Source organism: Neofelis nebulosa, chromosome 2 (genome assembly GCF_028018385.1).
Source record: "Neofelis nebulosa isolate mNeoNeb1 chromosome 2, mNeoNeb1.pri, whole genome shotgun sequence".
In the NCBI taxonomy this organism is placed as follows: Eukaryota; Metazoa; Chordata; class Mammalia; order Carnivora; family Felidae; genus Neofelis; species Neofelis nebulosa.
Window position 1 is genome coordinate 179,573,319 of NC_080783.1, and position 12,167 is coordinate 179,585,485.

Consider the following 12,167-nt stretch of genomic DNA (forward strand, 5'->3'; position numbering starts at 1 on the left):
TAATTATTTTTTAATGTTTATTCATTTTTTGAGACAGAGAGAGCGTGTGCACGCACACGAGACAGAGAGAGAGAGAGAGCGCTGCATGAATGGGGGCATGGCAGAGAGGGAGACACAGAATCCAAAGCAGGCTCCAGGCTCTGAGCTGTCACCACAGAGCCCTATGCAGCACTTGAACTCACGAACTGCCAGATCATGACCTGAGCCAAAGTCATACACTTAACCAACTGAGCCACCCAGGCGCCCATAAACAACTAATTTTGAATTTTAAAACAAATAAAATTTAAAAATTTTTTAAAGGATCCTGATTAAAATCTTAACAGAATTATTTTTGGAGGGAGGGGATGCCTTAAAAATGATGTTAAAGTTCAGCTGAACAGCAAAATAAGAATTACCAAAATTTTTCTTTAAAAAAAAAGAAGAAACCTAACAAAGTGAGGGGCACAGAGGACTCAAGCATTATCAAACAATAAGACATTATAAAGCTCCAACAATTAAAATAACAGTGGACGGGCACTCAGGTGGCTCAGTTGGTGGGGCATCCAACTCTTGATTTGGGCTCAGGTCATGATCCCAGGGTTGTGCAATCAAGCCCCAGGTAAGGCTCTGCATTGAGTGCCCTGAGTGCGGAGCCTGCTTAAGACTCTCTCCCTCTGCCCCTCTCTCCCACTCGAGCACTCTCTCTGTTTCTCTCTAAAAAACAAAACCAAACAGGGGTGTGCCTGGGTGGCTCAGCTGGTTAAGCATCTAACTCTTGACTTCAGCTCAGGTCATGATCTCACATTCATGGGTTCAAGCCCCACACTGGGCTCTGCACTAACACTATTAGTGCTTGGGATTCTCTCTCTCTCCCTCTCTTTCTGCCCCTCCCCTGCTCTTGCTCTCTCACTCTCTCAAAATAAATAAATAAACTCAAAATAAAAAAATAAAACAAAACAAACAAACAAAAACAATAGTGGAGTAGTAGAGCAATAATCAACAACCAACAGAACAGAATAGAGGGCCTAATAAAATACATTGGAATATTTGGAAATATAGAATATGATATATACTCAAGAGAACTAAAAACACATGGCCACTAAAAAATGTACATAAATATTTATAGAAGCATTATTCATAATTGGCAAAAAATAGAAACAATCCAATGGCCATTAATTGATAATTGGATAAACAAAATGTGGTTTATCCATATAATGGAACATTATTTGGTCATGAAATATAATGAAGTAGGGATATATGCCACAACACAGATGAACTGTAGAAACATTATGCTAAATGAAAGAAGGCACAAAAGGCTATGTATTATATGCTTCCATTCATTTAATGTTCAGAATAGGTAAATCCAGAGACATAAAGTAGCTTAGTAGTTACCAGGTGTTTAGGAGAGGGGAAAATGAAGAGTGACTGCTGATAGGTTCAGGGTTTCTTTTTGGGGTGATAAAAATGTTCTAAAACACTAGATAGTGGTGATGGTTACATGAAATCTGTGATTATACTAAAACACACTTAATTGTATAGTTTCAAAAGGTGAACTTATGGTACATAAATTAGATCTCAATAAAATTATTATTTTTTATTTTTTTAACGTTTTCTTTTTATTTTTATTTTTGAGAGAGAGAGCGTGAGCAGGGGAGGGGCAGAGACAGAGGGGGACAGAGGATCCAAAGTGGGCTCTGTGCTGATAGCAGCGAGCCCAATGAGAGGCTCAGACTCACAAACTGTGAAATCATGACCTGAGACAACGTTGGACACTCAACCGGCTGAGCCACCCAGATGCCCTTACAGCTGTTATTTTTTAAAAAGATCTACATTATAGGGGTGCCTGGGTGGCTCAGCTGGTTAAGCATCCAACCCTTGATTTCAGCTCAGGTCATAACCTCACAGTTCACAAGATCGTGCCCTGAGTTGGGCTCCGTGCTGACAGAGCAGAGCCTGCTTGAGATTCTCTCTCTCTCTGCCCCACCCCTGGCATGCATGTGCACAAGCACACTCTCTCTCTTTCTCAAAATAAATAAATAAACTTAAAAAAATAATTTAAAAAAAGATACACATTATAAAAGCAATCCCTCTGGGGCACGTGGGTGGCTCAACTCTGTTAAGCATATGACTCTTGATTTTGGCTCAGATCATGATCTCATGGTTTGTGGGTTTAAGCCCCACCTCTGGCTCTGTGCTGATGGCCCAGAGCCTGTTTGGGATTCTCTCTCTCTTTCCCTCTCTCTGCCCCTCCCTTACTTGTGCTTTCTCTCTCTCAAAATAAATAAATAAACTTTAAAAATCAATCAATCAATCAATCCCTCTGATGGTCATAGAGAGAAATGATGGAAGGGCAATAGATATTGCCCCATGTCTATTTAAGTACAGTAGACAAATAAACAATCCTCACCACCCTCTATCAGCTGCCGGGCCATAAACAAAGCAGTAGAACCAGTAGCACAGTTATTGTTGACGTTAATTATAGGAATTCCAGTCAGTCCCAAACTGTGATAGATAGACCTCTGCCCACAGGTAGACTCACCTGTACAGAAAAAGAAACAAAAACTATAATATCTACAACATGGGAATTTATGAAGCTGCAATGCAACATAATACCACAGTATGGTTGTTGTTGTTTTTTTCCAGTATTATGCCTTTGCCTAGCATACAACACAGGCAGAACAATAAATAAACCGACATCTTACTCAGAAAAAGGTTTTGCATTAAGCATCATTTACACTCCAAATATGAAAAATCCTCAAAACACAGTATGATATGTACTTTCTCTACATGTTACAATAGGAAAGTAGAGAAATGACCAAGTAATAGCGAACAATTCAATCTGGCTAGTGCTACATGATAAAGGAAGCAATGTTTCATTTATACTTCTTTACAAATCTTTAAAACTATACCATCTGATTAAAAGGCTATGACTTTCTCAGGGAGCCTGGGTGGCTCAGTTGGTTAAGCGTCTGACTCTTAATTTCAGTTCGGGTCATGATCTCAGTTTGTGAGTTCAAGCCCAGCATCGGGCTCTGCGCTGACAGTGCGTAGCCTGCTTGGGATTCTGTGTCTCCCTCTCTCTGCCCCTTCCCTGCTTGTTCTCTGTCTTTCTCTCTCAAAATAAACAAACATTAAAAAATAATAGTAATTTAAAAATGGAAATAAAAAATAAAATAAAATTTTAAAAGGCTATGATTTTTCTCTTCATATAAAGGTTCCACAACTTCAAAAAGTTTAAAAGATCCTATGAGGCAGGTCATTACAAAAAAATAGTGATCCAAGCTGAATACACATTTGACTCCCTTTGCCAAGTAACACGGCCACCAAGGCAGACATGCTAGAGCAATGTAATGGGAACATCTGAAGGTACAGACTCTTCAGAAGTCTTCAGGGAAAACAGCGAAGTTCAGGACCTCCTTTTCAATAAATACATTGTGTATCTCTCTGACCTAGTAAATGTCCCTTTGAGGATTCTCTTGGTATCTTGAAATCTCAAAAAAATAACCACAGATATGCACACAGACTCACCTACGGTTATGCTTACTATAGCCTTTTTTCAAAAACTTTTTTTAACGTTCATTTATTATTGAGAGACTGAGAGAGACAGAGCGTGAGCGGGGGAGGGGCAGAGAGAGAGAGGGAGACACAAGTTTGGGAAGCAGGCTTCAGGCTCCAAGCAGGCTTCAGGCTCTGAGCTGTCAGCACAGAGCCCAATGTGGGGCTCAAACCCCTGAACTGTGAGATCATGACCTGAGCTGAAGTCAAATACTTAACCGACTGAGCCACCCAGGCACCCCAAAGCCTTTTATGATAACTAGAAATCAGAAAAAATTTAAAATGTCCCATGAATGAATGAATGAATAAAGGAAGAAAATGTCCAAGAACAGGATATCATTACTACTACTAAATAAACTGTAGTAAATCCCAAAGACTAGAAAATCATACACTCATTAAGAAGGCTGTAGAAAGACTGGGTACATTCTAAATGTCCATTGAAAGGCAATGGATTCAATAAATTATGATATATCTATTCAATGGAATTTTATGCTATCATTAAAAATAGACCAAGGAAGCTCTTTATGATACAATTTGGAACAGTAGCCAAGAACTACTAAGTAAAAAAGAAAAAAAATTTAAGATACAAAATAGTGTGTATATTATGCTACCATGTATGTAACAAAAGGGGAAAGGGGAACTTACACACTCACACATACTTGTATATGTACAAATCACTTCTGAAAAGATACACCAGAAATTAGTGAAACTGGATGTCTAAGTGAAGGTAACCATGAGACAGGGAGACAGGAATAAGTGTGAGATTTTCCACTATATAACCATCCACCTTTGGTATTTTTGTACCATGTAAATACTTCATCAAGTCCAGAAAAAAAAAAAAAAACTTAATTGAAAAAATGCTGGGGCACCTGGGTGGCCCAGTGAGTTGAGCGTCCGACTTCGGCTCAGGTCATGATCTCGCGGTCCGTAAGTTTGAGCCCCATGTCGGGCTCTGTGCTGACAGCTCAGATCCTGGAGCCTGTTTCAGATTCTATGTCTCCCTCTCTCTCTGCCCCTCCCCCACTCTCACTTTGTCTCACTCTGTCTCTCAAAAATAAATAAATGTAAAAAAAAAATTTTTTTTTAATGTTAATGATAACATAAAGGAAGACTTAATGGAGAATACTGACAATACTAAAATGAGAAAAGTAGGTTACCAAAAAGTATGTATACTAGGACCTCATTATTTTTTTTCTTTTTTAAGTTTTATTTATTTAAATAACCTCTACACCTAATATTGGACTCAAACTCACGATCCAGAGATCAAGAGTTGCACATACTTCTGACTAAGCCAGCCAGGTGCCCTAGGACCTAATTTTCTTGAAGAGAAAGTTGTATATGCATGCATACTCGCATGCATTCATATTCACTGAAGGATAACACCAAAAATTAATGGTGATAATTTCTGAACTGGACAATGGGATTACAGGTGATTTATTTTTTCTTGTCTTTTTCTGTTTCCTTTTTTTGTTATAATTAGTGTATATTCTTTTCCTAGTTAGAAAAAGTTTGATATGGGAATGCAAGCTGGCGCAGCCACTCTGGAACACAGTATGGAGGTTCCTCAAAAATTTAAAAAGAGCACTACTCTACGACCCAGCAATTGCACTACTAGGTATTTATCCAAGGGATATAGGTATGCTGTTTCAAAGGGACACATGCACCCCAATGTTTATAGCAGCACTATCAACCATAGCCAAAGTATGGAAAGAGCCCAAACGTCCATCGATGGAGGAATGGATAAAGAAGATGTGGTATATATACACAATGGAGTATTACTTGGCAATCAAAAAGAATGAAATCTTGCCATTTGCAACTACGTGGATAAAAATAGAAGGTATTATGCTAAGTGAAATTAGTCAGTCAGAGAAAGACAAATACCATATGACTTAATTCATATGAGGACTTTAAGAGACAAAACAGATGAACATAAAGGAAGGGAAGCAAAAATAATATAAAAACAGGGAGGGGGAACAAAACCATAAGAGACTCATAAATATGGAGAACAAACAGAGGGTTACTGAAGGGGGTGTGGGAGGGGGGATGGGCTAAATGGGTAAGGGGCATTAAGAAATCTACTCCTGAAATCATTGTTGCACTATATGCTAACTAATTTGGATGTAAATTAAAAAAATAAAAAGAAAAGAAAAAAGTTTAATAAAAAATTTTATTGGATACAAAAAAGTAAATGTTTACAAATTTTAAAATAACAAAGAACAAATATTTATCTTCTGAACAGTATCTTTATATGGTAGAACTATGGGCAATTTTTTGTTTTTTAAAGATAAACAATTTTTTTTTTAATTTATCTCCTGTTTTGGCAATAAACAATGGCAAAGACATATATTAAACTAGGCTAACACATAAGGGAAATCTAGGAATGATAGGAGTAAGACTCTGAATTCTGATTTTTGAGGGTTAAAATTTACAAATGCCTCTGCACTGTTTATGAAGTTGCTGCTATATTAGGTGAAACACTTTTAGAATATATAGTTTACCACATACCATAAACGTAGCCAACACATGCCTGTTCCACTACTGAATAAGGGATCTGTGCATCAGATAAAGCCTTCTGGCCTATAAAAACAAAAGTGTTTAATCAAATAGTGCTTTGAGTATTTGCTTTAGGTGAGTAAAAATTAAGTTTAGAGTTTTCCCAGAGTAGATCTACCTCCAAATAGTCTATGTTCAATTCAAATGACAAACCTTCATCAAATCCTCTCAGACCTCTCCATTGAGAAATAACCATTTCTTCCTCTAAGCTACTACATCACTTTTTCATACCTCCTTTATGATACTTATATACTAACTATAAATATATTAAACCCCAAAATCTTAAACCCCCTTAGTGGCAAGGTCCTTGTCTTACTCATCTCTGTGACTCCACTGTACCTCTAAAGGGCAAAATTGGAAAGAATATCATTATTGGGGGGCAGGGGGGGACTCCCACAGAGCCCTTTGCTGTCACACTAAACAGTTGGATAGTACATAAAATCAAAGGCCACTGTTTGCCCTGGCTATCTAGCTAAAAATTAGCCCAAGCTCTTTTCCCTTTGTCCTTCCTAATGAATCAGTAAGCAATTATCTGTATAGGTTCTTCTCCTTGACCCAGGATTCTTTTTACGGTTGCAAGGTTGTTCCACAATCAAGATAGACTACACAGTAACATCAATGTTCAAATACCTAAATTTTCTATTTTACCTGCTTCTTTTGCCAAGTCAGGATAGTCTCTTGAATTCTCAAGTCCAGGCTTTAGGAACTAGAAATATAGAAGGAAATAATAACAGAAGCAAATATAGTTAGATTTTTCTCACAACAGAGCACTGCAGAAATTCATTCATCTATTAGCTTACACAAAAACACACTGAGCACCTAACATACTGAGCACCTATCATGTTCCTGGACTCTGACAATAAATAATATACAGTCCTTGCACTCGGGGAGCTTCCAGTCCAACATTAATCCAGCAATCCTTGGTATTTATGCAAATGAGTTGAAAACTTATGTCCACAACAAAAGCCCACACAGGCACATTTATAGCAATTTTAAATAACTGCCAAGACTTGTTAAGTAACCAAAATGTCTTTAGTAGGTGAATAGATAAATAAACTGTGGCACATGGAACACTACTCAGTACTAAAAAGATATGGACTATCAAGTCATGAAAAGACACAGAGGGTGGTGCCTGGTTGGTTCAGTCAGTTAGCATCTAAATACTGGCTTTGGCTCAGGTCATGATCTCACGGTTCATGGCACAGAGAAGAATTCCTTGTTGGACTCTGCCCTGACAGTTCAGAGCCTGCTTGGGATTTTCTCTCCCCACTCTCTCTGCCCCTCCCATTTGTGCTCTCTCACGCATACATTTTCTCTCTTTCTCTCTCTCTCTCAAAATAAACGAATAAACTTTAAAAAAACAAAGAAAAGACATGGAGGAATTTTAAATGCATGTTACTAAGTGAAGAAGTCAATCTGCAAAGCCTACAGACTGTATGATTCCAACTATATGACATCCTGGAAAAGGCAAAACTATGGAGATAGTACAGATTAGTGGTTGTCAGAGGTTGAGGGAAAAGAGGGATGAATAGGCAGAGCACAGAGGATTTTCAAGGCAATAAAACTATTCTGTATGATTTTTTTTTTAATGTTTGTTTATTTTTTGAGAGAGAGAGAGAGTGACAGCGAGGGAGGGGCAGAAAGAGAGGGAGACACAGAATCTGAAGCAGACTCCAGGCTCTGTGCTGACAGCATAGACACAGGGCTCGAACCCACAGACCATGAGATCATGACCTGAGCCAAAGTCAGATGTTTAACCAACTGAGCCACCCAGGCACCCCATATTCTGTATGGTATTACAATGGATACATGTCATTATACATTTGTGCAAACCTAGAATATACAACACCACAACGGAACCCTAATGTAAGCTATAGACTCTGAATGACAATGATGTGTCAGTTTAGGTTTACTGATTATAACAAATGCCCCATTCTGGTGCAGATTACTGATAGCGAGTGAGGCTGTGCATGTGTGGGGGCAGGGAACATATGGGAACTCTATACTTTCTGCTCAATTTTGCTGTAAACCTAAAACCGCTTTGAAAAATAAAGCCTTATCTTTTAAAAAAGAGAGAGACTGGGGTGCCTGGGTGGTGCAGTCGGTTAAGCGTCCGACTTCAGCCAGGTCACGATCTCGCGGTCCGTGAGTTCGAGCCCCGCGTCAGGCTCTGGGCTGATGGCTCGGAGCCTGGAGCCTGTTTCCGATTCTGTGTCTCCCTCTCTCTCTGCCCCTCGCCCGTTCATGCTCTGTCTCTCTCTGTCCCAAAAATAAATAAAAAACGTTGAAAAAAAAAATTTTTTTTTTAAAAATAAATAAAAAAGAGAGAGACTGGGGTGAGAAGAGCTGCATTTTAGATTATTATAGATGTAATGTGGAGAAATGAATGAAGGGAATAGGCAGGAGGCAGTGAGGACAAATGATCCTGAAACAGTCCAAGTAAGAGTTGACTAAGATAACAGCAGAAAAGATGAAAAATGTAGACAGATTTAAGAAACATAAAAGAAGAAAATCTACCAAACTAGGTGGCCAACTAAATAAAGTGGAGTGGTGGGGCGCCTGGGTGGCTCCGTCGGTTGAGCGGCCGACTTCGGCTCAGGTCACGATCTTGCTGTCCGCGAGTTCGAGCCCCGCATCCGGCTCTGTGCTGACAGCTCAGAGCCTGGAGCCTGTTTCAGATTCTGTGTCTCCCTCTCTCTGACCCTCCCCCGTTCATGCTCTGTCTCTCTCTGTCTCAAAAATGAATAAACGTTAAAAAAAAAAATAAAAAAAAAATAAATAAAGTGGAGTGGTTTGCTGGTCAGTGGAGGTGCTAACAAAAAATTGGCTTTCAAAAAATTTTGACTGCAAGCCACAAAAAATACATATTACAACAAACCCAGTAGATACATATATACATACATAATTGAAGCTAAATTTTCATGAAATACTTATCCTTGTTATACTGATAAAATATTTTCTATTCGATTTCAAGTTTTTAATGTTAGAAGCAACCTACCAAATTTACTTTTCAACCTCCCAGTGAGTCACAAAACCAGTCTTAAGTATTATATAGAGACTTGACTTAAATGCCACATTTCATTGCACAGTGCTGAAATACATCTGTTGAACTTGAACCAAAAGAAAACATTTAACATATCTTCCCATTCTGTCTCATCCAATTTCTTCATAATTCCTGCATTAGGGAATCCTTCATAATTCCCTAATTCAGTACCTAAAAATTGCCTATTCCACCCCTACTTATTCTTCAATTCACTATCCACAATCAGATCATTTACAGAGAGCACTCATATACAGAGAACAGTATGCTAGGTTCTAACTGGTTATACCAATTCATGATTAAATTATAACCCATGTAGTGAAACAACTGCACTTTCCCAGTGCTTACTGAAATCAAGGTAATTTTTAAATGACTAGCCAAGCAAATAAACACATACAACACTACTTCTTCAAAATAAAAAGCATAGTTAGGTGGAAACTACCTAATGTCCATTAACAGCAGACTGGATCAACTGTGGTATGTTCACACAGTGGACTACATGACATCAAGTAGAATGAAAAATCTATAAATACACATAAAATTATGGATGAATCTCACAAATATAATGCTGAATAAAAAAGCCAGGACTAATCTATAGCATTAAAGGTCTAAAGTCAGGATGATGGCAATCCTTGCAGGTGAGGAGTCGGTGACTGAAAAAGAGCACAAAGGAGATTCTGAGGTGCTGGTAAAGTTCTATTTTTTTTTAGTTTTTATTTGTTTCATCAAAGAAATGCAAAACAAACAAAAAGCACCATAAGGCATTAATAAAAACGGCAATTCAGTTTCACTACTCTCCACACACTAGTCTTACTTGTTCCCAAAACATCCACTTATAATTCTTTTAGACATTTCTTTTTTTTTTTTTATAAACTGCCATATTTCTAAATGTTCTTATACTATCATTTCTTTATCAATTTCAGAAATTATATCACAATCTCCAAAAAGGGCCAGTGAGGATTAGGTCTCTTTAGGCCCCCTCACATATACATTTACACTTACTCCATCCCACTTACACAATTGAATAATTTTTTATTAAATCAGTACTCATTGTTTACTTCATTAAGTAAATATTTTTTATTACTGGGCCAAGTTGTGTACTATAATTACATTTCCTATGGTACAATTTTTTTTCTAGAGTTATTTTTAAAAGTTTTAACCTTTTGGGGGCACCTGGTTGGCTCAGTCAATAGAGCATGTGACTCTGAATCTCGAAGTTGTGAGTTTGAGCCACAGGCTAGGCGTAGAGATTATTTAAAAACAAGTAAATAAACTTTTTTTTTTTTTTTTAATAAACTTTTTTTTAATAATAAAAAAGTGGCGCCTGGGTGGCTCAGTCAGTTGAGCATCCGACTTCTGCTTGGGTCATGATCTCGCGGTTTGTGAGTTCGAGGCCCATGTCGGGCTCTCTGCTGACAGCTCAGAGCCTAGAGCCAGCTTTGGATTCTGTGTGTGTCTCTCTCTCTGCCCCTCCCCTGCTCATTCCCTCTCTCATTCTCTTTCAAATAAATAAATGTTTAATAAATAAATGATAATAAAAGTTTTAGCCTTTTTAAAGATTAATTGTAAATAGCAGAGATACAGAATACCACACACAAAACATGAATTACTCTAAGGCAAACACTCTTGCAACCACTGATAAAGATTCACCAAACTCTAGCCAGGCTCCTCTGAGCCCTCTTCTCTAAGCTACCACCTTGGCTTATAAAAACCAAACATTAGCACAGTTTCTAACAGCTCAAGTCCACATCCCTAGGATGACTCTAGCCCTACTTAAAGTGCCTCAAGGCTACCAAAAAGAAGTTACTGTTTGTTCCCACAAACACAAGAAGATAGGACCTCTGTCTCCAAGTCTCTGTGGGAGAGTGGGAGCCCAAGTTTGGATGAGCACCAGTTAGCAAACCCACCCCCCTTCCTCCTTTTTGTAAGTTTTCATTTCCCTAGCACTACACTACTGGGCCCCAACTCACCACCCTCCCTATTCCCTCATTTCCTTTTAAAACACCCAGTCACCTCTGTATACATCAAAACTGAGTGCACTTCACACTGGACTTTCCCTTTCACAGTCATATGTTACTGACTGAAATATGTCCTGATGCTTTACCTAGTGTCTGCCTTTCCTTATCTTTCACACCACCACCCAGACCGATAAATTGAACTTGGCTTCCATTTTTACTCCATAAACTCCTCTAAGCACTCCATCCCAATCTCAATCTCCTCTTACTATCATTGTCTTACAGCAATCACTTCTTTGTAATATTTCATTACTTTATCATCCAAGTATGTATCGGTAGACACTACAGTTTAGTCTTGCCTTTTATCAAAATTCCATGGGTCTTTTAATTCTCTTTTAATCTACAGGTCCTCCTCCACTTTCTTTCCCTCTCAATGTATCTGTTTAAGAACCTAGAACATTTGACCTAGAGCTGCCCAGATAAGTGTTGCTTTAGCAAACTTGTTTCAGTTGCGTGTTGGGCTGGGGGGGGGGGGGGGGGGGAGAATGTAAAATGTATTTCTTCTGTAAGTCATGAAATTATCATACATTAAAGTATTAGGAAAATCAAGTGCTTATTATTTGGTCCTAACTATAAGGGCACCAGAATTTAAAAAAAAAAAAAAAAAGTGACCAGAATAACTTAGAGCGAGTTGAAGAAATAGGAGAAAATATAGTACTTGGGTACTTTGCTATAGACTGAATGTCTGTGTCCTCCCAAAAGTCATATATTGAAATCTAATCCCCAATATGGTTGAATTTGGAGGAGGGGCCTTTAGGAGGTCATGAGGATGGAGCCCTTACAAATGGGATTAGTACACTTATAAAAGAGACCCCAGAGAGCTCCCTCACCCCTTCTGCCATGTGAGGACACAGCAAGAAGATAGCTGTCTATGAACCAGAAAGCAAGACCTCACAAGATACTGAATCTGCCAGTGCCTTGATCTTGGACTTCTCGGCCTCCAGAACTGTGAGAAATGAGTATTTGTTGCTTAAGCCACCCATGCTACAGTATTGCTGTTACAGCAGTCCAAACAGATGAAGTCA

The 12,167-nt window shown here is 38.4% G+C and overlaps 1 protein-coding gene across 1 annotated transcript in view; it reads right to left on the minus strand.

Moving 5' to 3' along the window:
• Positions 1 to 12,167, minus strand: part of SCP2 (sterol carrier protein 2) — a 127,922-nt gene that overhangs the window by 113,822 nt on the left and 1,933 nt on the right. The window contains 3 exon segments of the mRNA XM_058717355.1: positions 2,387 to 2,518; positions 6,040 to 6,111; positions 6,736 to 6,793. Of these exon segments, the coding sequence (XP_058573338.1) occupies positions 2,387 to 2,518; positions 6,040 to 6,111; positions 6,736 to 6,793 (262 nt within the window).